Raw genomic sequence first — 27,067 nt, 5'->3', positions numbered from 1 at the left:
GGAGGGAAAAGAAGAGAGGGAGGGAGGAGGAAGAAGGAGGAGAGACAGAGAGGAGGTAGAGGGAGGGGGGGAAAGCCCCTTTAGCCCTCACTGCGGAGTTGCGCAACCCACCGGACTAAGATTGGTCGCCTGCGAGTAAAGAGACCCCGCCCCCGCGGCTCGGCCACCAATGATGAGCGGGGACGGAGCGGCTGCGGCCTGGGAGGCCAATGGCTGGAAGGGGCCTGGGCGGGGCGTCCTGGGGGGCGGGGCGACGCGGCCTTGGTCCAGGCAAGCGCTCAGTACGCACTCGTAGCTGCTGCCGCGCTCGAAGCACGGATCTTGCATCCCTGCGTAGCTGTCTCCGCTGCAGTCACCCGCCGCTTTCGCTCGCCGGCCTTCGGCGCGTCCCCGCCGCGCTCCGATCCCTGCGGCTGGCCCAGAGCTTGCTCGGTGCTCTTGGGCAGAGTGTCTCCGCTGTGGTCCCGCGGCGATGGCCACTAAGATCGACAAAGAGGCTTGCCGGGAGGCGTACAACCTGGTGCGCGACGACGGCTCGGCAGTCATCTGGTGAGGAACTTTCTATTGCTCTCCAGGCCCCGCTCCCCAAGCTCGCGAGGGGCCTGGTGCACTGAGCAGTCTTCCAGGCGGGACGGATTAAGGGTCATCCCGTGCTGTCTTCCTCAGCCCTAACCCAGGACAGCGTGGAAAGCCAGCACTGGCTTCTCCCGAGCCACAGCATCTTTTAGATTGTCCTGCTGGAAGCTCGGCACCATGCAGCTACCAACGCTGACGTGTGTATGTTTTTTCTTCTCCCAATCCAAAGGGTGACTTTTAAATATGAGGGCTCCACCATCGTCCCCGGCGAGCAGGGAGCGGAATATCAGGACTTCATCCAATTGTGCACAGGTAGGAGATGCGCCTTTTGGGGGAATTCCTGATCTTTTGAGAAATTGTTAAAGTCTGGGGGAGCAGTGGCAGAGGCCAAACTGGGAAGAGCCTGTGGCCACTCTGGGCGCCTCTGGCGCTGGAAGCTTTGAGCGTTTTAAAGCCTCCAAAAGCTTCCTTTCTGGACATCCGGAGCAACCAAAGGCGACTGCCTGCCTGGCTTCCTTGCTCCGCAGTACCCTCTCCAGGTGGGACAGCTCCTTTGCCCCCTGCGGATCACTGGTTTTTCCACAGCCAACTCTTGCAGTTCCAAACTCCAGTGTTCAGCCCTCCCACCTTCCCCTTTGATCGGTCAGCGAGCCAAAATAAAAATACTGGAGCTTATTGCAAGAGAAATGAACTGTCAGGTGCACCCTCCTTTCAAACACAGTCATTGTCAATGTGCTGGTTATATGTTTTTTATTTGATTAATATAGAGCCACATATGAAAGAATACACCCCTCATTGCATTTATGTGACACTGTAGAAAAGGCAACACTAATCTGTGGTGTATAAAGTCGAAATAGTGGTCACATTTTGGGATAGAGAGCCACTGACAGGGAGGGAGCACAAGGAAGGCTGGGGGGAGGGTGCACTGGAAATGTCCTGTATTTTGATCTTAGAGGTGGTTATAGAGGTGTGTGCACACGTAAGAAATCATTAAGCAAATACTTAAGATTTGTAAACTTTGTGCACTTCCCTGCTGTATTATGAACCATTAAAAGGAAAGAACATGTAGTGTGCATAACCCTAAACCCCTCGATCGAGTCAAAGGCTCGGCATCATTGGTAAATAGGTCCCTTTAAAGCTGAGACCGGAGAGTGGGCTTCCTCCTAGCCTTTGGTCTCTAGCTTGGAAACACATTCAGACAAAGGCAGCACAGCCTGGAGGTTAGGGCGTGGGCTCTGAGCTAGCCTGCGGGAGTGGGTTGTGGTCGCTTTCTAGCTTTGTGGTTGGGGCAAGTTACTTTACCTCTGGGGGCCTTGGTTTTCCTCACCTGTAACCTTGGAGGGTTGTTGTGAAGATAAGTGAGTCAATGTGTGTCATATGCTCAGGACAATGCCTGTACAAACTACATGGTCATTTGTGAACTGAAGTACAAAATTGTGCTAAGGATCATGTGACTGCTCCTTTTTCTAATTACTTTCTTAATCAAATGACATTTTGCATTAATCTAATTCACAGAATATTTATGAAGTATCTGCTATGGGCTGGTGGTACTAGGTTTTTATCTTTTTAATGTTCTTCCAACTAAAATGTCTTTCTGAGAGCTGCCTCCAGACTTTCGCGCATTGCTTTTGTAAAGGATCGGTTCAAAATATCAAACTTGTAAAGTATCATAACAACTCAGATTTCCTAAGATGCACAGGGTAGAGAGTTGGTGGGGTCAGGATTGGGACCCAGACCCCTGACTCAGGAGCCCTCTCAACCACTGCTATTCTTCCGCCACCGTGGCAAATGCTTTTGCAAGTGGAATAAACAAAAAACTCTTGACTTTCCCCCGATTTGGTGCACAAATAGGAGATTCAGCGGTATTTTTTGCCTCGCTGGCTCTGAGGCTTTGTTTCGCAGGCCAGCTTTCCTATTCCCTGAACTGGGCACAGTAAACTACCAGTTTCTTTCCTCCTGCTGCCTGGCCATCCATCACCCACTCCACCACCACCTCCCCACCCCCCGCCCCAACCATCAGACTGAGTTCTGCCTCTGAAGCTATTATTGTTCTCTTCATCAAGTAGGAGAAGGTGACCCGGGGAAGAAAGAGCATCCTGTCAATAGATTCTGAACAGATGCTCCTGGCCATTGGGCCTGCTAAACTGGAAGGGCTTGCTTGGGTCAGAGAACACTTCCTTCCTCCCTTGGGCTTTGCGGTTTTCTACTCTGACCCTTCCTCCAAGGACAGGGATGGGAGTGGGGCATGCCTGGCGGGGGAACTAAAAATGCTTTCCCTGCTGCTTGTTGATCTTATGAATGGACTGTAGGATCTGAAAGCTCAGTCTGCTTTGGCTGGAAGTCTGCCTTCCTTCCCCAGCCATCTGTTAGACAAATGTATAGGCGAGTTATGGGTGCTGTGTCTGCTCTTGTTCCTCTCTGAAAAGCTTGTTGCTTCCCACTGCTGTGTCCTTACAACCTAGTGACGAAGGAATCAGAACACTAACTAGTAACTTTTAGTATGTCTGTCCCTGCACTTGACATGCTTTGTCTCTGTTACTGAGATTGTTTCCCTTCTACAGATGAGTAAACCATGTCTTGCCCGAGATCACACTGCTAGGACGTTGCAGAGCTGGGTCTTGAACCCAGGCAGGCTTGCTCCAAGGCCCATGCTCTTGTCCTTTTCCCTCTAAGAAGTGCTTTAGATTCTCCTCTCCAAGCTATGAGACTTCTTTAGTGGTATAGCAGGTTCTGGTTGGGGCTTGTGGGATTGTTTGCAGCTTATTAAAGACATGTTTGCCCACTCGTGTGATGAAGGGAGGGCTCTTTATAGGCCTAATTTTTAGCCAGGTGTTCTGACAGGCCTGAGGGTCCCCTCTAGCACAGGCTTCATGTTTCCAAACATCTCACATGGTGCACAGAGGAGTTGGAAGCCCTCGAACTGCACCTGGTCTCTGTCTCCATTGCTCTGGGCTGTAGGGTCGGGAGTGGGGTGTCTCCTCCTGGGCTCTTTCTCCTCTCTGACAGTCCCTCCTGGGTCATTATCTCTCTGAAACACCTTCCTTCCCCTCCCCTCTCCTCTCTGGCTACTGTCTTCCTTCCCCTGTCCCTGCCCAGCGTTTTCCAGAATGGAATCTGTCTGTCCAGCCTCCCACTGTCATCTCTCCCAGCCCCCAGGCCTGGCCTCTCCTTGTCCGCCGCAGCTATTTTCTGGAAGGTCGCCAATCTGGAAAGTTGCTGGGCTGTCATCTTCCTGTTCCTTTCTGCTGGCAGGATTTGGAGACCTGTGTGGCCCTGCACTGGCTCTTCTGGCGTTGTACTCATCTGGCCCCTCCTTCTGCACTAAGCGCTCCGTCATCATCTCCATCTCTGCTCTTGCTTCTACCCCATACTTCAGTCCATATGGGTAGTCAGAGATCTTTCAGGCGCAGTGAGAGAATCCCCATGCAGATTAGCTTATGCAAAAAGTTGGTCTGTAACTTCCATTGTTGGAAAGTCCGAGAGAAGTGCTGGCTAGCTACACACAAGACTGCCCAAGTTCAGACCCTTTCTGTTCCATCTCCTGCCTCGCTCTGCCTTCCTCCTTTATCGCCCTTCTTGTGGACAGGCGGGCCGGAGGGCAGATTCTCCCTGAGTGGTGATACACATGGCCACCAGCTTCCCCTCCTTCCAGGCCATCGGCAGAGCCATCCCAGTGGAGAAAGAGAGAGTCCTTTTGCCAATGATTTGGGTCTCCAGACTCTCCTCGGCCTGGCTGGGTTTGTGTGTCCATCCTGAACCACTCCCTGGGACTCTGGCTGACTAAGCCTGCATCAGTGCCCCACCCTGGAGTAGGGGAGGGTGGCTCTCTAAAGGAAGAGTCGGGGCTGGGGGGTTGGGTTTGGTGCGTGCTGCTTCCAGAGAGGGGCAAACTACAAAACAGGCCCATTGCCTCTCACCCGTGACCCCTTTATTGCAACAGCTTTTCAGCCTTTTCTCTTTCTCATCTTATATCCATTCTCCCCACATCTTTCTAGTAACTTTCTAAAGCACATCTCTAATCAAGTCACTCTCCTGTTCATTAACCTTCCATGACTGCCCTCTGCCCACTGCATTAAGCCTAGGCCATCTGACTGGCATTCCATTCAACTTGTCTCCACCCACATCTCCTGCCCAATAGCTTCCCAAACCCTTCTCTGCACCTGCAGCCTGACACTGTGTAATACTCCCAGCCTTTGGGCCTTTGACTTTGGATATTCCCTTCAAGTGGATTCATCTTCATTATCTCAACCCTTCTGGTATTCAGCCTAGTTCGATCCCTTCTTTATTTCAACAGCCAGGATACTTTGGAATCAGAAAAGCTCTAAATTCACGTCCCAGCTCTGTCCCTCTCTTACTGTGTAGCCTTGGGCGAGGACATTCCTTCCTCTGTCCCTCAGTTTTCTGGTCTGTAAAATGGGGATCCTGACAATGCCTACCTCTGAGGGTAACTGAACTATTTCCTTTAAAATGAGAGCATCGGCCCTTGATACACAGTGGCTGTTGTTATTGTCACTTTATATCATTATTTTTACTCTCATGGTGCTTATGACATTGCGCTGTCTGTTCCGAAGCCTTCAGTGCATGCCACACCTCAGCACACTGTCGAGGCTTACCCCTGGCTTAGCTCACAGTAGGCACTCGACCCTAGGCTGGCATGCAGTGGGCATCAGGCCCAGTGTGGGCACGCAGTAGACTTTGGCCCAGGTCCACATGCCATAGGTGCTCGGCATGTGGTAAGAGTTGGTTAGCGCACTGGTTAAAGCTTTGGGCTGCATCGGATGGCCTGGATTTCAATACTTGCCAGTCATGTGACCTGGAGCACCCATCTGGTCATCCTTGGTCATCCTTCTGCTATAATGTGGTCATTAGGAAGAGAAAGGAAGCAAGTCTTTGGTATCTAGGATATAGTCAAGTGCTCCATACATGTTAATTACCATCGGTGTAATCTCATTGGTAGAATTTAATTAATGAGGAAGTAGAGAATGTAGTCTGAGAGCATCAGGAAGATGGGAAGGTAAAGAGGCGATGGAGAGGAAACAGGTGCTGAGCTGCGCTGAAGGGTCTCTGGTTCCCCTGACAGAGCCATTGGGAGTCAGGAGGAGCTGGGGCTCAGCTGGCAAAGACAGCAGGGAAAGAGCTATTTGCCAGACTGACTGGACACACGATCTCTCTCTGATCAAAGCATAAAGGGCTCATAGATCACCTATATGTGACGAGGCGGTGGCTTGGGCCATCTATGAAATCACTTTCTGTTTTTGTACCTTGCAAGTAAAACATGTTTCTTGTAGAATATTCAGAAACTGAGACTAAGAAAAAAGAAGAGAATACAAACCAGATATAGTTCCGTTATAGTTTTACCCTGTAGAAATTTGTTCATTCATTTGTCCTCCTTCCCCTCCCCCTCCTTTCTTCTCCTCCCCTCTCATTTCCTTCCTTCCTTCCCTTCCTTCTTTTTCTTTTCTTTTCTTTTCTTTTCTTTTCTTTTCTTTTCTTTTCTTTTCTTTTCTTTTCTTTTTTCTTTTCTTTTCTCTCTCTCTCTCTCTCTTCCTCCCTCCCTCCTTCCTCCCTCCCTCCCTCCCTCCTTCCTTCCTTCCTTCCTTCCTTTCTTCCTTCAATGGACATAAGTTGGCTACTCTGCAGGATACTGTACTAGGCACTGAAGTTAAACACAGAAGCAGAGAAGGCCCCTGTCCTCATGAAGCTGATGTTTTATCTCATTGCTCAGCCTTTAAAGTGGCTACCTAATGTTCTCTCATATAAATGTAACATTGTTTAACTATTCCTTTATTGATGGACCCCAAGGTACTCTGTTGTAAGAGTTTTATTTTGGAAAGAATCCAGGCATCTGGGAATGAATCTAGTTTTCTGTTGGTGCTAATTTTTTAGAGCTGATCAGTTATGAGTATCAATGGTGGAGCCAGGGTGTCTTGCTCCACTGAGACACCCTGGTGTGCCGTGTGACCATGGACAAGTCTCCCAGATTCTCTATTTCTTCATCTGTAATTTGGTGATAATGGTTACGCATAACGCCCAGGTTGTTGTGAAGATAAACTGACATGAAACATATAAAGCTTGTAGGGCAGTGCCTGGTATAGAGTCAGTGCTCAATAAATGTGGATATTGTTAACGTAGCACCTTCTTAGGTGTTGCACATTAGTGGAGAGATTGAAATAAACTTGATGTGTGGGTTGGTTACCAGAAAAAGTATATTCATGGAAGGCGATGTCAACAGGAAGCTTGATTTGGGCTAGATGCCCTGTGATGGTGGCTGGATGATAGTCTGGGTGCAGATGATATTCCCATGATTCTCTGGTGAGCCTGGAGTGTTCAGATCAAAACATTATTCACAGAGAGACGTGGTTTTTAACCTTTTTGTCTGTCTGGCATTCCATCCTTTGGGAGAACTTCTCATCCTTCCTATTTCATAATAATCCTTCTTAGCCAATGTAGTTCCAGCATGGCTGATTCTTCCCCTCCCCACTGGGAGGGCCCCTTACCCAGACCTGGCCCATCAGAGTAAGTCATCTTCTCTGTTAACTGATTGGTTGAGGGTCGGGCCCAGGAAACTCAAGTCAAGCCACTCAGATTGATCCCTGAGACTTTGGATGGAGTTGTTGGGAAAGAATCCCTTTATCTTTATCTGGGTTGAAGACCTGTAAGCATAATGAAGGCTTGGAGCTTATAGGACCCATCTACCATTTGGAGAGAAAGCTGCCTGAGAACTCAGGAACAGAGCCAAAGATGGAGACTGGAGACCAGATGACATGGCTTAAACTCTTGGATCCAGCCATTTGAATTTTTTTGAGCCAATTGAAATTTTTTCGTAAGCCAGCTTGAGTAAGTTTTTTGTTTTTTGTTTTTGTTTTGTTTTGTTTTTGTTTTTTAAAGCATTTTTCTAGAGTAGGCAGCTGGGAACAGGATAATAGAGGAGAATCCAGGTTGGGCAAGGAATTCAAAACCTCTCATGACTAAGAAAATTGGGCATGTTGAACCTGGAGGAGTGACACCTCAGGGGGACACGAGTGTTGTCCTCAGATGTTTGAGGGGCTGTCATGTGGAGGATGTGAGCTTCTTCAGTGTGGCTACCCGCATCCCAACCCCATGTAATAGAAGAGCACCAAACAGTAGAAGTTTCAGGGCTAGGTTTTGAGTCCATATGAAGAAGAACCGTCCTCAAGCTAGAATGGGCTGTCACTGGAGGTAATGAGACTCTCATCATGAAAGTTATGTCAGAAGAGGTTGCTCGACCACTTGGCATGGATGTTTAAGAAAGGGATTGAAAGAGGCCATAGTTAACCATGAATCCTCTCACAGCCCCCTTTTCTGGTCTATTTTATCTCAGGAAGAATGGCAAAGTATATTAACATAGGCTTGGGCGATGCCCCTCTAGGATGGGGTCCGCCTGACCAGGTACTGAGAGCGGCAGTGGGTTGGTTCCTAAGGAAAATGGGGGTGTGTATACTGTTAAAGAAAAAATTATTTATTCTGACATTTGTTAAAGAATGGTAGAACAGACTTTATTCAGGGGACTGTTGTGATAAGTATAGAGACCATTGCAAAGTAGGGAAGAAAAATTGGTCTCAACTCTGAATACAACAAGCCAAAGTGGGAATTTATAGTCAGAGAGCAGGTTGAGAGTGAGCGGATGGAAAATTACCAAGAGGATACATCAGGGGTAAGGGGGATTCTGGCCAAACCAACCTAACAGTATTCTTGCTGAAGGCAGGCTAGAGTGCTCAGACATCACCGCAGGAGGGTGGTGGAGGATGAGGAACATGCTCGTATATCAAGGGTGATCAGATATGGAGTAAGGGGGATTCTGGCTAAAATGACTTAACAGGATTGTTGCTAAAATCAGATAATGCAGAGATGAACACACAAGTCCACAAGTTGAGACCCAGTTGAGAAAGAGCTCAGAAGAGTCTAACTAGAGTTTGTGGTCAAGTTGAGAATCTTTGCCATAACCAAAGAAGGGTGATGGAATGCAGGAGACAAATACACTTGCTGTCTATGGCTCTGTGTGTGTAGCAGTACAACACATGTACAATTGGCAGTCTATGTATCATGCTGTTCTGCCTTGGGTCCCTCCCCCCCCACCTCCCACCCCCAGTTGTACATACTCATGTGGATTCAGAAATTCTAGTGAGAAGGGAAGGAGAGAAATTATCTAATGGGTCTAAGAAGCTATGAAGATAAAAGGAAGCTTTAAATCAGTGCTTTGAACATTGTAAAGTGCTTAACAGTGTGTCAGTTATACATTTAACAAACACTGATTGAGCATTGGCTTTGTTTAAGAAACAACGTTGGGTTACGATTTGTAAGTGGCACCCTAAAGGGCTATTGAGCCACTGCCTGCATAGTTTTCTGCAACATTCAGACTCGATATCCTTTTTCCACATACCTATTGCTGGGAGGTCATGAGCTGCATTGCATGGCTTCTGTCATAAGGCTCATGGGTTTTGTGACAGCTCTTTTTCAGATTGTCTATAGGTAATATCTGTGCTTGCCTTTGAGTTTGTGGCTACATCTCCCATGGGGAAGGTTGCTAGATGTTCATCTTCCTGGTAAGTAGGGTGTCCCTTGTTCAGAAAAAGTGTTCAACAGGTTGAATTGAATTGAGTTTTTGCCCCTTGAAAATCCTTAGGAGTTAATACAAACTTTTTGAAAGTGTTGCATATGGATTGTGTAGCTATTACGTCTAACTGCTCACCTCCCCTCGTTACATTCTGGTGCCCCCCACCCCATACCCAGAGCATGGAATCCCATGCACAGGTCTTTGGTTATCTTCTGGTTGCCAAATTTGGTGACCATTTCTTTGTCTTTACTCCACTTGACCTCCCCGAAGCATTTGTCAGCGACCTCTACTTACTGAAAATATACCCTTCCCTCTGCTTCTGCCTTGCAATGGTTCCTTAGTTCTCCCTCTATTTCTCTCATCTCTTGTTCTCACTTCCTTCTCTTGGTTCTCTTTTTCCTTCCTGCTCCATAAGTGTGGGTGTTTTCTAGGGCCCCACCCTTGATTATGGTATTTCCTTCTCCAGGACATTTGTTGAACACCTACTGTGTGCCAAGTCCTTTGCCGAATGCTGCGTTGGGCCCTTTCCCCGACTCCAGTGAACTTGCAGTCCAGGCCAGAGGTGGCTTTCTAAACTTCACATCCAATTGCATCAACTCCTTTCCCCTTAAGAACCTTTTGCACTTTTTGCCATGAGGTCCAAATGTTTAGAGATTACATGGATGCTCTTTATGACAGGGTGCTATTAGGCAAAAAGGTCTCAATTGCTTAGTGTGAACAACACTATCTTAAGAAGCAAGTTGCTCTCAGTGACTTCTAGATCATCCTAGGATGGGTGGGTTTTGGAATGTGCAGCTCTTAACAAGCCTGTGTCCTGGAGGCTATATGTATAATATGATAAATATTAAGCCCCCATCCCATGTTGGTGCAGAGATCTGCCATCTTCCAAGTTATCTATAAGTTCCCTTAATAAACTCTTTGATTTAATTCTGAAGTTGTCAGCCTCTTTTTTCAATCACTTGGCTGCATCTTCTTCAGGAGATTGATTTTAGTATACCTCAGGAAATTTTTCCAGCAGATGCTCACCGGCTACCCACACTGCCATGCATGTCCTCAGCACATAAGATTCTGACCTCATGGATGCCCAAATGCCAGGCACTGTGTAGGTGCTTTGCATGTACTAACTCATCTATTTTTTCTCATCTGTGAGGGATGTGGCTGGAGTGAGTACAGTGACAACTGTAAGTAGGAATTATCCTCATTTTACTTACAGTTTCCTCAGGGAGTCAAAAATCGCTCACTTGAGATGGTACAATAAGTGGAAAAACTGAACTCTGAACCCAGATCTGTGTCTGAGGCTCCCAGCTTTCCCCCTGCACTGTGCTGCTCTGCCCTCCCTCTTCCGTAAGACTTGTGGACAGTCTTTCTGCTCCGTCCTCATACATTTGGCTTTCCTGGAGGACTTGTATATATCTGTCAAGGCCCAGTGTAAATGTCCCCTCTGCTCAGATGCGTTCCTTGCCTTTATGATGCCACTACGTTGTGCAATGATTGTCTATTTCTTCAGTTCCACAGCAAGGTCCTGGAAAGAGGGGCTTTGTCACTCTGGTGGCAGTATCCTCAGTGGAGAATCTCTATCCTTCATGGTTAGCTAGTCCCAATCTCTTTTTCCCTAGTGGGTGTGTCACTTCCTTGTGTGGGCCAAGGTCATGGTTGTAGGACTGAACCAGTTTCCCAAGTTATAGCCACATGAGCAGGTGTATCTGTTTGTCATCGGACTCTCCTGCTAGAATCGCAGCTCCTGGGGGCGCAGAATCCTGGTCTGTTTTGGGTCTTTGTTCTACCATAATGGCCTGAATAGATGAATGAATGACATTCCTCTGAGATGTTTGGGAACTGAGCTCACCCCTGGAAGACCTGCTGTCCCTTCTGCCAACATAACAGCCGAGTGATCTGTGCGAGGGTCTGCAGGCCCCCAGGCTCTCTGGCTGTGGCCCCTGCCCCAACTGGCCTGTAGCCCAGGTCTCCTGCTCGGAGTCCCTGCATGCCTACATTCCTTATCCATGTGATTTTATGCTATGCTTTTGGCTTTTTACATTCAGCTCAGTGGCCTCAGCAGGGGCAGGTCCCAGAGCCTGTGACTGAAGGCAGGGCTGTTACCTCAGCACTTTGTATTTTATTTCATCAGTGCATTTCGAAATTAACCTGCTTTTGATCTTGTTTTAGTTCTGGACCTAGTTTATGGTCATCTGTCTTCTTTTTTCTCATGCACTCATTTTATCTTCTATGCATTTGTGGAAGCTTCCTTGCCAATAACAAAGAATAATAATACTTTAACAAATAATGGTGAGCACTGGACCTTTACTGTGCCAGGCATTGTGCTGAGGTCATTGTATGAGTTTCCTATGGCTCCTATAACAAACTTTCACAAACTTAATGGCTTAAAACAACATAATTTAATCATTTTATATAGTTCGGGAGCCCAGAAGTTCAAAATTAGTTTCACTGGGCTTAAAATCAAGGTGTCAGCAGGGCTCTTTTCTCCTGGAGGCTTGAGGGGAGAATTCATTTCCTTGCCTTTTTCAGCTTCGAGAGGCGGCCCGCATCCCTTTGCTCATGGGCTGTTCCTTCATCTTCCAGGCCAGCAATGCCATCTCTTTGATTCCGATTCTCCTGCCTCCCTCTTTCCCATGTGAGGATGCTTGTGATGACACTGGTCCCATCGGATCATTTAGGATCACCTCCCCATGTTGAGAGCATTAACTTAATCACAGCTGCAGAGTCCCCTTTGCCAGGTCTGCAGATTAGGACACAGATGTCTTTAGGGACCACTGTTTTGCCAGATACAGCCACTTAATCTGCATCATGACCCGGTGTGGCGGGCCCTGTTGTTCCCATTTCATAGATGGGAAAATCGAAGCTCAGAGACGTGAAGGCACTGGCCCAGGGTTGCACAGAAGGTGGTCGAGCTGTGTTCCTAACCTGGTGGCTGTGCTCCTGGCTGCCACTCCTGACTCCCCACTGCTTCCTGACAATTGCAGCTGAAATTCCTTTGAAACAAGGAGGGAGGACCACAGGCAAGCTGTTTTCTCTTCTCATTCTTTATTGAGAGGTAACTGACATACATCACTATATAAGTTTAAGGTGTACAGCGTGATGGTTCGATTTACATATATTGTGAAATGATTACCATAATAGGTTCAGCTAACATCCCTCATCTGAAATAGATACAATAAAAAGAAAAGAAAAATAATTTCTCTTGCGATGAGAACTCATAGGATCTATTCTCCTCACAACTTTCCACAGCTCTTTTCTTGACTGCTAAGGGATAGCCCCTAATGCCCGTGCCTCTGGCTGGTGTTATATTTGTGGGAACACTTAACTCGGAGGTAATTTTTCCACTTTTGTTGAAGTAGAAAACCTGTGATGGTCTCTGGGGAGCAACATTCTGCAGTTCAAATGCCTCTATCCTTCCCAGGGTAAAATTCTGACATTGCTTCTTTTGTCTGAAAGGATATCTCTTAGAGGTCATCTGATCTGACCCGGAAGTAGTTTTCTTCCCCTTTTTTGGCTATAATTCTACCCTGTCTACAGAATGGAGTGTATTGTTCATGGCTTGCAAATGAAGAAAGCTACTGCCTCAGACAGGACCTGGGCCCCTATGGGTCATGCTGGGACTTCTGGGGAAGAGTGAGAAGAGCCAGGCTCTGGACAGCCCCTGTGTGAGCCCAGGGTGTCCCATCCCCTCTGGCCCCCTGCCCAACAGAGGAGGGCCTGTGTTCACTCTGTGAGCTCTTGCAGCCCTGACCTGGATGCCACTTGCTCTGTTCTTGATTTGGCAAAACCTGCTGCCATGTGTCTGATTCCGGGAGAGTAACTTTCTTCTTTGGTGATTTGTAGTTACTCATTAATTCAATAATAAATTTAAAATGAAGACTTAACTATATGCCAGGTACTTTGGATCCTGGAGAAGTGGAGTGCTCTAGTCACAGAGTTTACTTTCTGTTGGGAGTGCAGGGACAGACAATAGACAAACTAGCAAGTGAGGTCACTTCAAAACAAGAAAGATGAGTGCCATAAAGAAAATAAAATGAAGCAATGGGCTGCAGACTGCAGGGAAGCCACCATTAGCCAGGGTGGTCTGAGGAGACCCTAAGAGGAGTGACACCGAGGAGAGACCTGAATGAGAAAGTGTGCCCAGCAAAAGGGAAGGCCCTCGAATCTGATAATGGCCTGGTGTCCAGAATATATAAAGAGCTCTTACAACTCAACAGTAACAAGACAACCACCCAATTGAAAAATGGGCAAAGGATTTGAATGGATATTTCTACAAAGAAGGTCAACGAGTGGCCAATAAACACATGAAAAGATGGTCAACAATATGAGTCGTTAGGGAGATGCCAGTCAATCCCCAGTGAGATATCACACTGCACTCACTAGCAGGCCGTAATAGCAGCTGGTGAGGATGCAGAGAATCGGAACCCTCATGCACTGCTGGTGGGGAAGGAAGATGGTGCAGCCGCAGTGGAAAACAGTTTGGTGGTTCCTGGAACAGTTAAGCCTAGCAATTCCACTCCTCAGTATCTACTCAAGAGAAAGGAAGTCACGTGTCCATACCAAAACCTGTACTTGAATATGCCCACAGCAGCATTATTCATGATAGCCGGAAAGTGGAAACCACCCAGATGTCTATCAACCAACAAAATATTATCTATCGATGACAGCGAATTCAGCTGTAAGAAGGGATGGAGCCCTGACACACACTACGGCATGGCTGAACCTTGAAAACATTATGCCTCGCGAAAGAAGCCAGACACCAAAGGCCACATATTGTATACTTTCATTTATTTGAAGTTTTTAGAACAGAACAGGCAAATCCATGGAGATAGAAAGCAGATTAAGGGTGGGGACAGGCGATGACAAGTGACAGCTAATGAGTATGAGGTTTCTTTTTGGGGTGATGAAATGTTCTGGAACCCAACCTGTGCATATACAAAACCAATGAATTGTACACTTAAAAGGTGAATTCGATGGTATATAAATGATATCTCAGTTGTTAAAATGTCAAGAAGAGAAAGGACAAGCAGGACAGAAACCACGTGGGCCACGGCAGCAAGCGTGCGGGAGGCGGGGACAAGGAGGTGGGCAGGGCCCAGAGCGTGGCCGGCCTTGCAGGCCACGCTGAGGACTCTGGATTTTACTGAGCAGCATGCATTTCATTCCTACTTCTTTTGTCCTGTGACCTTCTAGAGTTTCGCTTGGTCCTTTTCGTGGCTATTTCCCAGGTCAGCATTTTTAGCTCGGTCACTTTTCCCTCCGTTCAGCCCTGCCTTTCCCCGCGGTGACTCTCCAGCCCCACCAGCCCCCTCACCCCACACGCTCACTTGGTCTTGCTCGCGTGTGTCCTCATCTTCCCCGCCGCCTCCATTTACTCCGTAACAGTCACCATTGTCCTCGTCATCATTGTCTTCCGTGTTCTACCCTCTGCTCAGTCTCAGGCCCAGTCGTGAGGGCTTAATGCTATCAACCGCTTCTGACGGGAGCTGACATTCAGACACAGCACCGTACCCTTGGCTGTGGTTTCATCTTTCCGATCCAGCCTGCATGGAGCTGGTGCCAAGGGTATGTTTTATTGCCTTAATCCTTTGTATCGGAAATGAGTACTTAAAGATAAGTAGGGGTTCCGTCTTGGATATTCATGTGGGTTAATAAATACATGAATCAATAGAAGAGTAAAATGAGTCAGCTGTAAATGTCTGGGCAAACTCAAGGGCTGGGAATGTCATTAATAGCCATAGGGATGGAAAGCCTTCTGTGTGTCTGTCCCTACCACCCAGGCGATCTGAGGCAGAGATGGAAAAGCCATTCTCCAGTCCAGAGAACGGGAGATCAGAGAGGGAAAGCTATTGGGCCATGGCCACACAGCAGGAAGAGGCTGAACCGGGATGTGAATCCAGGTTACTTGGTTCCCTAAGGCTGCTGAGGGTTAGAGTTTACTTTGTTCTTCTAGGTGCCGTACCCGGTGATGTGAGCATGAAAGGCAGAGAAGAACCTCGACTTTCATTATGCATATGCAAGCGTGGCTAATTCTAGCAACATCATGTTGTTGGTCTGCCCTTTCCTCATGCTTTTTTTTAAAGGGCAAATTTGTCCAGACCAGTCATTTGTTATCTGTCTGTCCACATCTGATCATCGCTGCTGGTCTAGTCATTCCTGCTCTCTGTGGGTGGCAGCTATACCTTTCAAATTCAGGAAGGAGATTGGTTTTATTTTTATAAAATGGCATCTCCCACTGAACTGGATGAGGCTGAGAGTTGGGGGCTGAAAAGCAGCTACAGAAGATGAAGCAAATGCTCTTCATTTCATCCAGAAATCGTTATTGAGCATGACCAGTGTGTCAGGCACCATTGTGGGCACTTGAGATATTGCAGGGAACAAGGTTCCTGCCCTCCTGGAGTAGGGGTGAACAAGCTAGAAGAGCCCCTCAGAAAAGTCATTTTGAGCCTTTGAATTGTTGTTTCACACACAGTAATGACATGCTAATTATATGCCCCGCTAGCCTCTGGCCAGTCAGGAATAGAAGGGTTGGTGGAGGCAGGCATTTTGAACTTGCCCACAGAAACTACTGCTTTCTTCTGGAATTCTGTTAGAGTCTATTCATGAAGTTGTTGGTAAGATTCCCCCTTTGGCCTCACTCTGTTAACTGGATGAACTCTAAGTTATCCTTCAAGACCTATATCAAACATCACCTCTTCTATGAAGCCTGCCCTGATCAACACCTCCCCCAGGCAGAGTTAATTTTCTTCTTTCTTTGATGTTCCTATTCACCCTGTGATAACTCTCATTGCTGTACTACATGGTGTTCACATACTTTGTTTTGTTTGCCATGCTAGATTGTGTATTTTTTTTGAGGGTAGGGACTTATTCAGCAAAGTCCCTGGATCACAGACTGTTATGTTAATAAATGTTTGTCAAATGACTAACTGACAGCAATGGAAAAACAGAAAAGTTACAAAAAGCAGATACAAGAATGCAGAACAGTGCGCACCAGGGGCATTTAGTGCTCAAGCAATCAGACCCTGACTTCTTCAGTGTCCCTGGAGTGTCTCATTGTAGTTGCCATAATGATGCACTCAGAGCCTTTGGGGCTGTTATAGCCACTCATCTCTTAAGTCAGAAGGTGGGGTTTGCTATAACACACTGACTTCCATTTAAGGAAGTAAAAGTCATCAATTAAAAAAAAACTCTGGTGCTTTGTCATTGGGGGAAAACCATTAGCTATCCTCATAATTTGGGTATCCAGATCAGCCCATTCCCTGAGGGTTCCTACTGAAGCAATCATCTTTCTTTTCCTCTGGCTATCCTGTACTCTATTTTCTGGTGTTCTCTAAAACTGGGAAAGCTGGGTCATTCTGCATTTAATGTAATATTTTCTAAAAAAACTTTCGAGTGGGACAGGAGGGCTCTTTGTTGTTGGTTTTACCAATCAGGACAAACAATGTGAAAGTCACTTTGAAAAAGAGAGAGCAGGTGATATGGGGCTTTTCAATAATGAAACCTCTCCTTTCTGGGGACAAATCCCATTCCTTTCAGTCTCAGGCCTTAGTTCCCTGTGGGGCGGGGAGGTCACCCAACACACCCTCTTGTGCCTCCTGTGTCCGAGAGAGGACATGCTTCCCAAGTCCTCATCCTACAGTCCTGTCCCTGCCCGGGCTCCCCCCAACAGCAGCAGCCTGTGTGAAGCAAGCGCTGCTGTGGCTACTGTCCAGCTGTCGCTTTGCCCTGAGCAGCAGGATGTTAGAATTCTTTCCCATTATATTTCATACCCACTCCAGGGAGCTCTCTCAGTGGAAGCTGACAGCTCAGCTTTTTGGTGTGTGGGTTGTTTTCTTCTTACTGAACTTTGTTTGCATAACTTCTTAGAGAGTCTATATAAGGCCAGGTCAGCTTTAGAGTGACCTGTAATCTAGTAGCATTCTGGGGCAATTTCCTCCATGTTCTCCTTCCCCCTTTCCTTGTCTTGTTCTGAGATTCAGTGTTGGATGGAAATTATGAAATGATTAGTTCTCTCTCTCTCAGTCCTTCTTTCTGTTGGGCACCTACTATTTATCTTGGCACTGTGGGATATAACAGAAACTCAATGAGTATGAAAGTAGTTAAAAAGATCAAAAGGCCATGCATGAAGACATTTACAAGGGTTACTTAGGTGGTGAGACCCTTATTTTTGCTTATTTGTACTTTTAATTATTCTGCACCTAATATGTGTTCTGTGTTTAGCAGAAAACACTCATTCAAAGCATGTGCAAAGGTATGAGAAATTCGTGCGCTGCTTGGCATATCGTAGGTCCTCAGTCTCCTCTGGGTTTTGTCCTCACCAGCCAGGGCTGGCTTTGGGGGCAGGCAGAGGGGAAGACTGGGTCCCTTTTGGGAGAAAGCACGGGCCCTCAATCGATGTGGATTCTGTGTTGGAGTCACCCTGGTGCGACTATTGGTGAGATTGGGCAGAATCTGCCCTTTGGGGATTTCCTTGGCCTGGGAAGATGTCAAGTCTGGGTGAGGGAAGCAGGGGAAGTTCTTGAGATTGGTGTAGATTATGCCATTTGTAGTTTTTGGGAAAAATATTAGAGCAGCTCATCCTGGTGGCCTTGGCAATTCCAGAGACGTTTAGCTCTCCCCGTTGTTTCCTTACCCCTCTTCCCACGCCTGTTTGTGGTCATCTCCCCTGTTTGTGTCATTATTTCCTCCTTTATCCCTTGCTATACCTGTTTAGCATCACCTCCTTGGTCCTCCCGCTTTCCTTGTCTCTGTTCGTAAATCTTTCCCTCCTTTCTGGTCCTAAATGGAGAATATGGGAGGAGGGAAGAGAGGGGAGAAAAGGCTCAGATGACGGGGTGCTAAGGCAGGAAAGAAAGAAGGGAAGCGCAGGGTCCCGGATGATTTAGAAGAGAGCCAGAGGGAGGCAGAGACTGCAGAGGTGATAACACAACGACAGCAGTGTTCGTGAGCACTTCCTCTGTGCCAGGCAGGGTCCCAGAACTTTACGTGAGACAGCTTTATGCTGTGTGTTAACTTAGTAAATGAAGGCAAGGAACCTTGACGGGAGAACTGAACCAGAAGGGCCCTGCTTAGGCTTTCTAGGTCCCGAGGAATCCTTCAGGCTGGTGGGATTGGCTGGTCCAGGAGCTTTGTCATGCTGATAACCTGTCATTTCCTGTGATGAGACTTCACCGACTAACCAAGGGGTAAAGTTTTTTGGAAAATATTACATTAACTCTGTGTAAAGATCATCTTTTCGTGAACAAGACTCTCATGGGGCAGGAAGCGGAGGATTTCCACAGCCTCAAATTGGAGATACCTGACATGCAGTCAGCCTGGCCTTTGAGCTCATGGCGCTGGCCAGAAGTCAGCACAAAGTGACATGGATGGTCCTTGAGGACAGGGCTCCTGACCTTGTTTTGTCATTGGTTGACATCTTCCATGAGATGGGGCTCTGTGCGATATTGTGATGCATTTGGGAACCCTTGTTAATGATGGCTCATGTCAAATAAGTGACCTAGGGGTAACAGAGAGAACTCCCTCATACCCAGTGCCATGGTTCAGTAGCTCTTTTTTAAATACGCCTCTGCTCATTCTTGAGCCGTGGGATTTGGGTGGAGGGAGAGTCTCTGGGGAGACAGTCCTGATGGTCTTTGACGGTGAGCTACTTAGGAACCACACTTAGACACCTCTAATTCTGTCAATTATAATGTCGAGAAGCCAGGCCACACAGGAAACTCCTTTACGCGCTCACTTCCTTAAAAGGGGTGCAGGTGAGAAAGAATGCGGGCGGTTGAACTTCGGCCACTTCAGCTTTCCTGCCCGGGACTTTTCACTCACCCCCTTTCTCTGTCAGGCGTGGAGTGGGTTCTCTCTGCGAAAAACCTCATCAATTCCTTTTCTCACCTCTTTCCCTAAGTCAGTGGTTCTCAAGGTTCAGGGGCATCAGAATCACCCTGGGAGCTTATTAAACTCTGTTTCCAGGCCCTGTTCGCAGAGTGTCTGAATTTATATTCCAATGTGTTCCTGGGTGATGCCGATGCTGCTGGTTTGAGAACTGCTGATTTAGGCTTAACTAGTTCCAGTGGGCAGGGCAAGAGTTGTCTGGCTCCTTATCACTTCACCTCTCTAAGCCTCAGCGTCTTCACCTGTAAAATGGGACTGTGAACAATGCTGACCTCACAGAAAGGTTGGGATGAAGAAATGCGCAAATTCATGTAAGCGCTTAGAACAGTGTCTAGACATCGTAAGTGCTCAGTGAACATTGACCTCTGTTATCATCAGGACCGTCGTTGGTCTTATCTGTACCCCCTAGACCTTAATATTGGGCTTGGCACTTAGTAGGCCCTCAAGGAACACTCATGGAATGAGTGACCAAATGACGTGTGTCCAGGAGTGCCCAGCTTTGAAACCCCGAGTAGTGAGTTTGGTGGCTACAGAAGACCAGTGAGGAAGGTCGCGGCTGGGAGTCCTTCCTCTGGGTTTGGCGGTTAGGAGGCCGTGACCCACCTCTGGGGGAGGTTTCACTGCGAGGTGGGGATAGAAAAATAGCAACCACCCCCATCAGCCAAGCCCCTCACGTCTCATTTTTTTTTTCATTTAATCTTCACAACCACCTTATGAAGTAGGTATGTAACCCATTTTGCAGATGAGGAAACTGAGGCTAAGAGACATTCAGGACTCTGGTTGAGGTTACAGAGCTGGTACAAAGTGAGGTGAGTTTCTAATGGACTCTGGAACCTTGGACTCAACCCGGATGCCTTAGAGCAGAAGATTGAGGGTTAACAGTGCAGGGACCTGCAGTTGTAGACAGCCGTGCTGAGGCCTCTGACAGAGGGAGCTCGGCGTGTCTTCTGGTGCAAATGTCTGGGCCCAGCTTCTCCCAATGGGGTCATCCAGAGCTGTACCCTCAACTCCTAAACCTCAGTCTGAAAAGATGTACCACTCACCCCATTGGGGACTGAGCGGCACCATGAGGGCGATGACAACTGTCTCCCAGCCTGATTTGCCGTCTTAGCACACACACACATGTGTATGCACACGCAGCCCCATACACACATGCACAAGCATACTATGTACATATATGATGTTTAGCTATGCCTTTCAGTTGATATACCCACATTTTCCTGTGTGCTAGAGTGATGAATGAGGCCGTGCTGTGGCCGCGTGTTTGTGTTTAGTCTGCCCAGTTTGTCCAGAAGCAGGAAGGCAGCTCAGTGAGCAACTAAGACTAGAACTTCCTCCTGCACAGATCAGTTTAAGGTCAAATTAGCCTTACAGCCTCCTTCAGGGTGAGCGGGGGAGAGAGAGACTTCAGGTCTGTGTGGGCAGCTACGAAAATGTTGCTCAGACCAGCAGGTTTTTCATTTCAGATTTAGCTGACTTTTCAATGTTGGGCCAAATCTTGAGCAGCAAACATTTGTAAGCGTACGTGACTCTTGGATTTTCAAAAACATCAGCAATCTTGTTGGCAAACCATTGTCGGCTAAGCAGCAAACAGCCACCCAGGAAAACAGCCTTGCCTGCCATGATCATTTAAATGTCATTGTCCTGCGGATCTGGAAGGTCCATAAAGGCTAGGTTCCCAATATCCTTGTGGGTGTGTGTGGGGGTGTGTGTGTGTGTGTGTGTGTGACTTACTTCTTGTGCGTCTATCTCATGCCAGGTCCTGGGCTGGTACTTGGGACACGTGGCGTGCAACTTTCCCACATGAAGGTTTTGGATGCTGATGGGGTGGTTGGGATCCAAATGCAATCACAGAACCCACATGTCTGGGCCGAGCCATGTGGAAATGGGAAATGGAGTGGTTGCTGAGACATAGACTGCCTTTTTGTGCTTGCGTTGCCGTGGCATCCGATGTGTGGCCCTGCCTTCCCCTCGGGTCAAGGCTGCAATTTAATTAAACACTTTGGTGCTGGTTCTCCTTTTCCTCCAACAACACTACCCAAAACAGTGCACTGGCTTCCCAGACACGGCTGTGAATGCTGGGAAATGCTTGGCGACTTACCCCCACGCTGCGTCCGCACCAGCCGCGTGTGGCTGAGTGAATTTCAGTTCCTCAGCCCCAGCAGCCTCATTTCCTGTGCTCACTACCCACCTGGCAGCTCCGCCCTGTGGCTACAGCTTCAGGGAGAAGAGTCTACCGTGGCCAGCCAGGCGGATTTCACGGTGTTCATATTTAATCCTCATGATCAGCTAATGAAGGATGTATAAACTCACTCCAATTTGGAAAAATCCCAGCTGTCCATCAACAGATGACTAGATGAATAGATTGTGGCATATCTATACAATGGAATATTATTCAGCCATAAAAGGAATGAAATACTGAGCACGCTACAATGTGAATGAACCCTGAAAACATGCTGAGTGAAAGAAGTCAGACACAAAAGATCACAGAGTGTATGATTCCATCTGTGTGAAATGTCCGGAACAGGCAAATCCAGAGACAGAAAGCAGATTAGCGTTGCTTATGGCCGGGGGAGGGGAGGGCGAGGAGTGACTGCTAGTGGGTGTGGGGTTTTTGTGAGGGGCGATGCAAATGTTCTGGAATTAGGTGGTGGTGATGGTCACACAATATTGTGAATGTGCTAAATGTCACTGAATTTTATGATTTAAAACAGTTAAAATGGTAAATTTAATGGTATATGACTTTTATCTTGATAAAAAAAAAATGAGGACAAAAAAGATAAAATAAAATCGGTTCATTTTTATAGAGGAGGCAGCTGAGGCCCAGACTGTCATAGTCCTTGAGGAGTAAAAGATAGAGCTCTGTCCTTCCCCCATGTGGGAATCCCCTGGATTCCTTCTTCATTTCCTATAGCCAGTTGGTCACCAAGCCCTGTCAATTTGGCCTGTGAAGTATCCTGAGACCATCCTTTCTTCTCTGTCCCCACCACTTGTCACTCACTGACCCCTATGGTCAGCTCCCCACCAGACTCCTAGGGCTGGGTCGTCAGAGACACCCAAGCTATCTAGATCCTTTGTCAGGCCAGGCTTTGTTATTAGTGTCACTTTGGGCATGTCACATGACTACTGAGCCTCATCTATCAAATGGTGGCTTGGATATTGATGAAGGCGATGATGGCAAACCCTTCTTCCTGCCATAGCCCACCATACAGCATTGTCATGAAGACCAAATGAGGTAGGAAAACATAAGTGTGTTTCATAAACGGAGAGGTGCCGTGCCCGTACAAACGGTCATAAGGATTTGGTAGAGTGCGCCCTAGCCTGGTCTATAGAGTTTGAATCAGGAGTTCGTGGCCTGCTAAGAACTGTGTCTTAGCTCCCCTGGGACAGATGATTACCTACCTATTAGACAGTGCCGCTTCTCACGTGACAGTGCTCAGACTTTGAGGTACTAACCACGCAGTGAGCTCGATCAGCTCCAGACTCCATTACACTCAGGGCTTGTGATCTTGGTGTAAACCTATACATTATGCGGGGTTCAGCATGGAGGCATCTAGAAAGATTCTAAGGAGAAAGGAACCTTGATTTAAAAAACAAAATCTCAAAAGGCATCAGTTATCACCTGAGTGCCAGTTAGAAATGCAGACTCCAGGGCCCCATCCTAGACCTGTTAATCATAACCTGCATTTTAGCACAACCCTCAGGTGATCTGAGTACACATGACAGTTTGAGAAGCACAGCTCTACACTGTCATTGGGTCCTGAGAAAGTCTAAAGCCAGCAACTCAAAGCCGTTAAGAACATCGGAGCGTAGCAGAGCGGCTGGTACAGAACGAATAACCCAAACCAGTGACATCCCCACGTGCTAACCTTTACCAGTGGGGAACTATGATGAGATCTCACTAACAAGAGCAATTAAAATAAGAACAATTTGGGAGTTAAGCAGAGCAAGGATATGTGATTTTTCTCAATGAAAAGCACAGAATTTTGGTGGAAAACACAAAGGGGGTCCTCATTGAAAAGGGACACAGACTATATCTAGAAATTTATTCTCAGCAAGGGGCGGTTCTGCCCCCCCAGGGGATATTGGGCAATGTTTGGAGACATGTTTGGTTGTCATAACTGGAGAGGGGAGTGCGATACTGGCATCTCGTGAGTGGGCCAGGGGTGCGGCTCCACATCGCAGCTCACTGGATGCCCCACGACACAGAACGATCAGCCCAAGTGTCCGGAGTGCCGAGGAGGAGTGACCCCAGTCTAGCCTAGTAGGACACACAGGACACTAAAAACTCGGGAATGTCACATAGTATTTTAGTAACGCAGAGCAATAAAGGTTGGAAGGAACTTAGCATGATGGTGGACCGTGGAAGAGATTCTAAAGTGACAATAATGAAAAAAGTGTGGTAAGAAAAAAAAACACACACAAATGTAGATCAATGAAACAAAATAGCTCCCAGAATCATTTTAATAAAAATGAGCATATAAGATATAACAGTCGGAACACACTAATGGAAGAATATTCAGAATTCTTAATGGCCTAATTGTCTAGCCATAAGCTAGATACACTCAGGGACCCAGAGTTGTATCTCAGACCAAAAGAGAGGGGCCCCTTTCTTTGTTTCCTCCTCATCCCATCCCTCTCCAAGCTGAATTTCCATCTCTCCACCATGTGGCTCTCCCATTCCTAGTGAGGCCTCAAAGACTGGGGATAAGATTCAAAACTTGAGACTTAACCGTATGAGAGATGGGAGGGTTTCAGGCGTAGTAGCCGCAGAGGTCTGCGTTCACATTCCCAGTGTGGCTTCCAACTGCCTGTGTGGCCTTGGGAGTGTCACACGACCCTTTTCAACGTCTATTTCTCATCCGCGAAATGGGTGCTATTGTCGGGATCAAATGAAGGAATGTTGGCCAAGGTCAGTGTTGGCCCTGCATCGCCACCCTAGGCCTACTCATGGGTCATAGCACCTTCTCGGGGACATGATTTTTGGGTGTTTTAACCGAGCCCTGTGCCCTTTTTTTGCCGTTGGCCACAGATGACATCCGATTGTTCGCCTTCGTGCGTTTCACCACCGGGGACGCCATGAGCAAGAGGTCAAAGTTCGCCCTCATTACGTGGATCGGGGAGAATGTCAGCGGGCTACAGCGAGCCAAAACCGGCACGGACAAGACCCTGGTGAAGGAAGTCGTGCAGGTAACTGGCCTGTGTTCTTTCAGGATCTGAGGGTCACACCCACAAAAGGGCACTATCCAGCAGGGACGGAGAGGGCTGGATTTGGCTCCTGGGCCTGTGACTTAGCTGTGACTTCCAGGAAGCCATACTCCGTCTCTGGACCATCACAGCTATTGGTGAAATGCTAGCAAAATTGTTTTCAGGAAGCGGACTAGGAGGAGGCAGGTAGCTGGGTTTGTGATCTTGACCATCGCATAATAGAAGCATGGCAGCTGGAAGCCCACCTTAGAGATTGGGGCAGGTGGCTCATGGAGAAGGGGGCTGGAAAGATGACTGAAGTCATGGCCCCTGTTTGGCTCACGGATGATCATGGTTGACTTCCAGTGGTGGCTGTGAGCGCCCTGTGTGAGAATTCATGCACATCCTTCCTGAACAGTTATTGGCAAACAGCAGGGACTTGATAATACTTGTTGAATGAATGAATAGGTGTCAACCTTATGTCAAGGGTCAGTGGGAGCTTTATGAGAATCGTGTGGCTCTAGAATGACAAAGGCTGTATCAGCAATGGCACAGACTCCTAGACTGGGTAACTGGGCACTGGACATGGCTGACTCCGTCCCAAATCCCTGTCTGGCTGAGAGGAAACTGGGAAAGGTGGGCATGCCTTTGGATTTGCCTCTGAGCTCCTGAATAGTTCTAACTTGTAGAATTCTCTATTTTAAAGTTTGTTTTTTTCCCTTTCTGGACATCACGAAAATTGACACTATGGGAAACTTCCAAGGTGGTTCGTTTGAGCTACGGCATGAGGTCATGCTGAGAAAAGAAAATCTGAATTCCAGAAAGGAAACCCAAGGGAAGAGAAGTGAGGGAGCGAAGTCTCTCTCTACTAAAGGGTTCTCCATTTTGCCAAAGGATTTTTCAAAACCCAGGATAAGGAGGTGGTAGCTAATGGGTAGGGGGTTTCTTTTCCAGGTGATAAAAATATTCTAAAATTGACTGTGATGATGGTTGTACATACCTGTGCATATGCCAAAAGCCATTGAATTGTTAAAAAAACAAACAAACAAAAAAACAAACAAAAACAAAACATACTTGCAAAAATAGGCTATATGCCGTGTGGTATCCTGAATTGGATCCTGGAACAGAAAAACTTCTGGAATCAGAATGAAATATGGAGTTTAGTTATAGTTACAGTGTTGGCTTCTTAGGTGTGACAAACGTACCACAAGATGTTAACGATTATGCAAATAGGGCGCAGGGTATATGGAGACTCTTGGTACTATTTCTTGCAACTTTTCTGTAAATCCAACATAAAACTTTTACTTAAAAAATAATAAGAAAGCATAAAGTTCTTATCATTCCTGTTTTCCCATCTTCCCTACCAGCTCCGTGGGCGAGCTCACCCACCTCTGCGTTGATGCAGTCAGTCTGCAAATCACGCTCTAGTTGGTTTTTTTTTTTTTTTTTACTTAACATAATTTCACAAATTATGTGGCCGCGGAGTCTTTGTAATGAACGTTTTCTGGTGGCTGACTGTCCCATTTCTCAAGTGTACTGTAATGTACTAAATGTCCCCTGTCGTTGGCCTCTTGACTTGCTTCCAGTTTTTATTTTTCTAAATAACAGAAATAGCGGCTCCTTTCTTCTGATGAATTGTTTCTTTAGAATACATTTTCAGGAGGTGGGGTTCCAGAATTAGTAGACGTGGCAATAATCATTTTAAAAAGATATGGTACTCATGGACATGGACAATAGACTAATGGTTACCAGAGGGGAGAGAGGAGGAAGGAGCGGGGAGGTAGGCGGGAAAAAAGGGGTCAAATATGTGGTGACAGAAAGAAATCTAACTGTGGGAGGTGAACACACAGTGTAAATATATGTATGACTTACTGTTAAGATGTACAGCTCAAACTTACTGGATTTCGTTAACCAATGTCGCCATAATAAATTAATTAATTAAGTTTAAAAAAGAAACCAAAAAAAAAAAAAAAAAGATATGGCTAGTCAGATTACCTTTGAAAAGGGTTAGCACTATGCCTGGGACATAGTAAATGTTTAATAAGTGTCACTTATTTCACATCCTAATCAGCATTACTAATTACCGATCTGAGCTCTGGAGGGCCACCTACTTAGCCCTACAGGCTATTTTTCTCCAAGACGGTTGGGTTTTCATGGTGAACTAGCTTTAAGGGGTCTCTTTTATGTCAGCAGAGTGGAAAATACAAAAAAATGCACGTTCCACGGCCAAGGTCTCCTGCCGAATGTTGCCAGCCACACTTAGTTAGTCCTCTTCATTGGCCAGCCTGGGTGTGACCAGGGAACAAGAGAATGCTCGTCCAGATGTGTCCGATGGGGGCAGTCTTTTGAATTTTGCAAATCGTATTGGTAAAATACACTAACTTAAAATGGATCATTTTAGTCATTTTAAAGTGTACAATTCAGCGGCCTTAAGTACATTCATAGTGTCGTGCAATCATAACCGTTGTCCAGCTTCGGAACTTTTTCAACGTCCCCAAAGGAAACTTTGTACATATTAATGGTTGGCTGAGTTTGTTTTAAATCTAGAACTCTTCTTAGTTTGATTAAGTGGGCTAGTAACAGAGGGTGATTTGGGGAAATATGATTTTTTGGTGGGAACCTTCAGTTGGGAATATTGGTTATAATTTCATTTGCAAGCTCAATTACATGGTAGTAGAAAGGAGTATTGTCTGGCTCTCTGACCTGGGAAGTACAGGGGTTGCTGGCTTCAGGCGTGGCTAGAGCTAGAGCTGAAGCAGTATCTTCTTTTCATCTCTCTTTTCTCTGGGTTTGGCCTCAGGTGGCCTCTGCACAATAGGAGAAATGGTCCAGACATATTGCTTCTTC

The 27,067-nt window shown here is 46.9% G+C and overlaps 1 protein-coding gene across 1 annotated transcript in view; it reads left to right on the top strand.

Annotated features, from left to right (window-relative positions):
- The first annotated feature begins 285 nt into the window (after positions 1–285).
- Positions 286–27,067, top strand: part of COTL1 (coactosin like F-actin binding protein 1) — a 39,347-nt gene continuing 12,565 nt past the window's right edge. Inside the window, exons 1-3 of the mRNA XM_016165936.2 lie at positions 286–549; positions 806–888; positions 24,066–24,223. Of these exons, the coding sequence (XP_016021422.1) occupies positions 473–549; positions 806–888; positions 24,066–24,223 (318 nt within the window). The 5' untranslated portion in view covers positions 286–472. The remainder of the gene's footprint in view (positions 550–805; positions 889–24,065; positions 24,224–27,067) is intronic.

Source organism: Rousettus aegyptiacus, unplaced genomic scaffold, assembly GCF_014176215.1.
Source record: "Rousettus aegyptiacus isolate mRouAeg1 unplaced genomic scaffold, mRouAeg1.p scaffold_m13_p_14, whole genome shotgun sequence".
NCBI lineage: Eukaryota > Metazoa > Chordata > Mammalia > Chiroptera > Pteropodidae > Rousettus > Rousettus aegyptiacus.
This window is presented reverse-complemented; position numbering and strand designations above follow the sequence as displayed.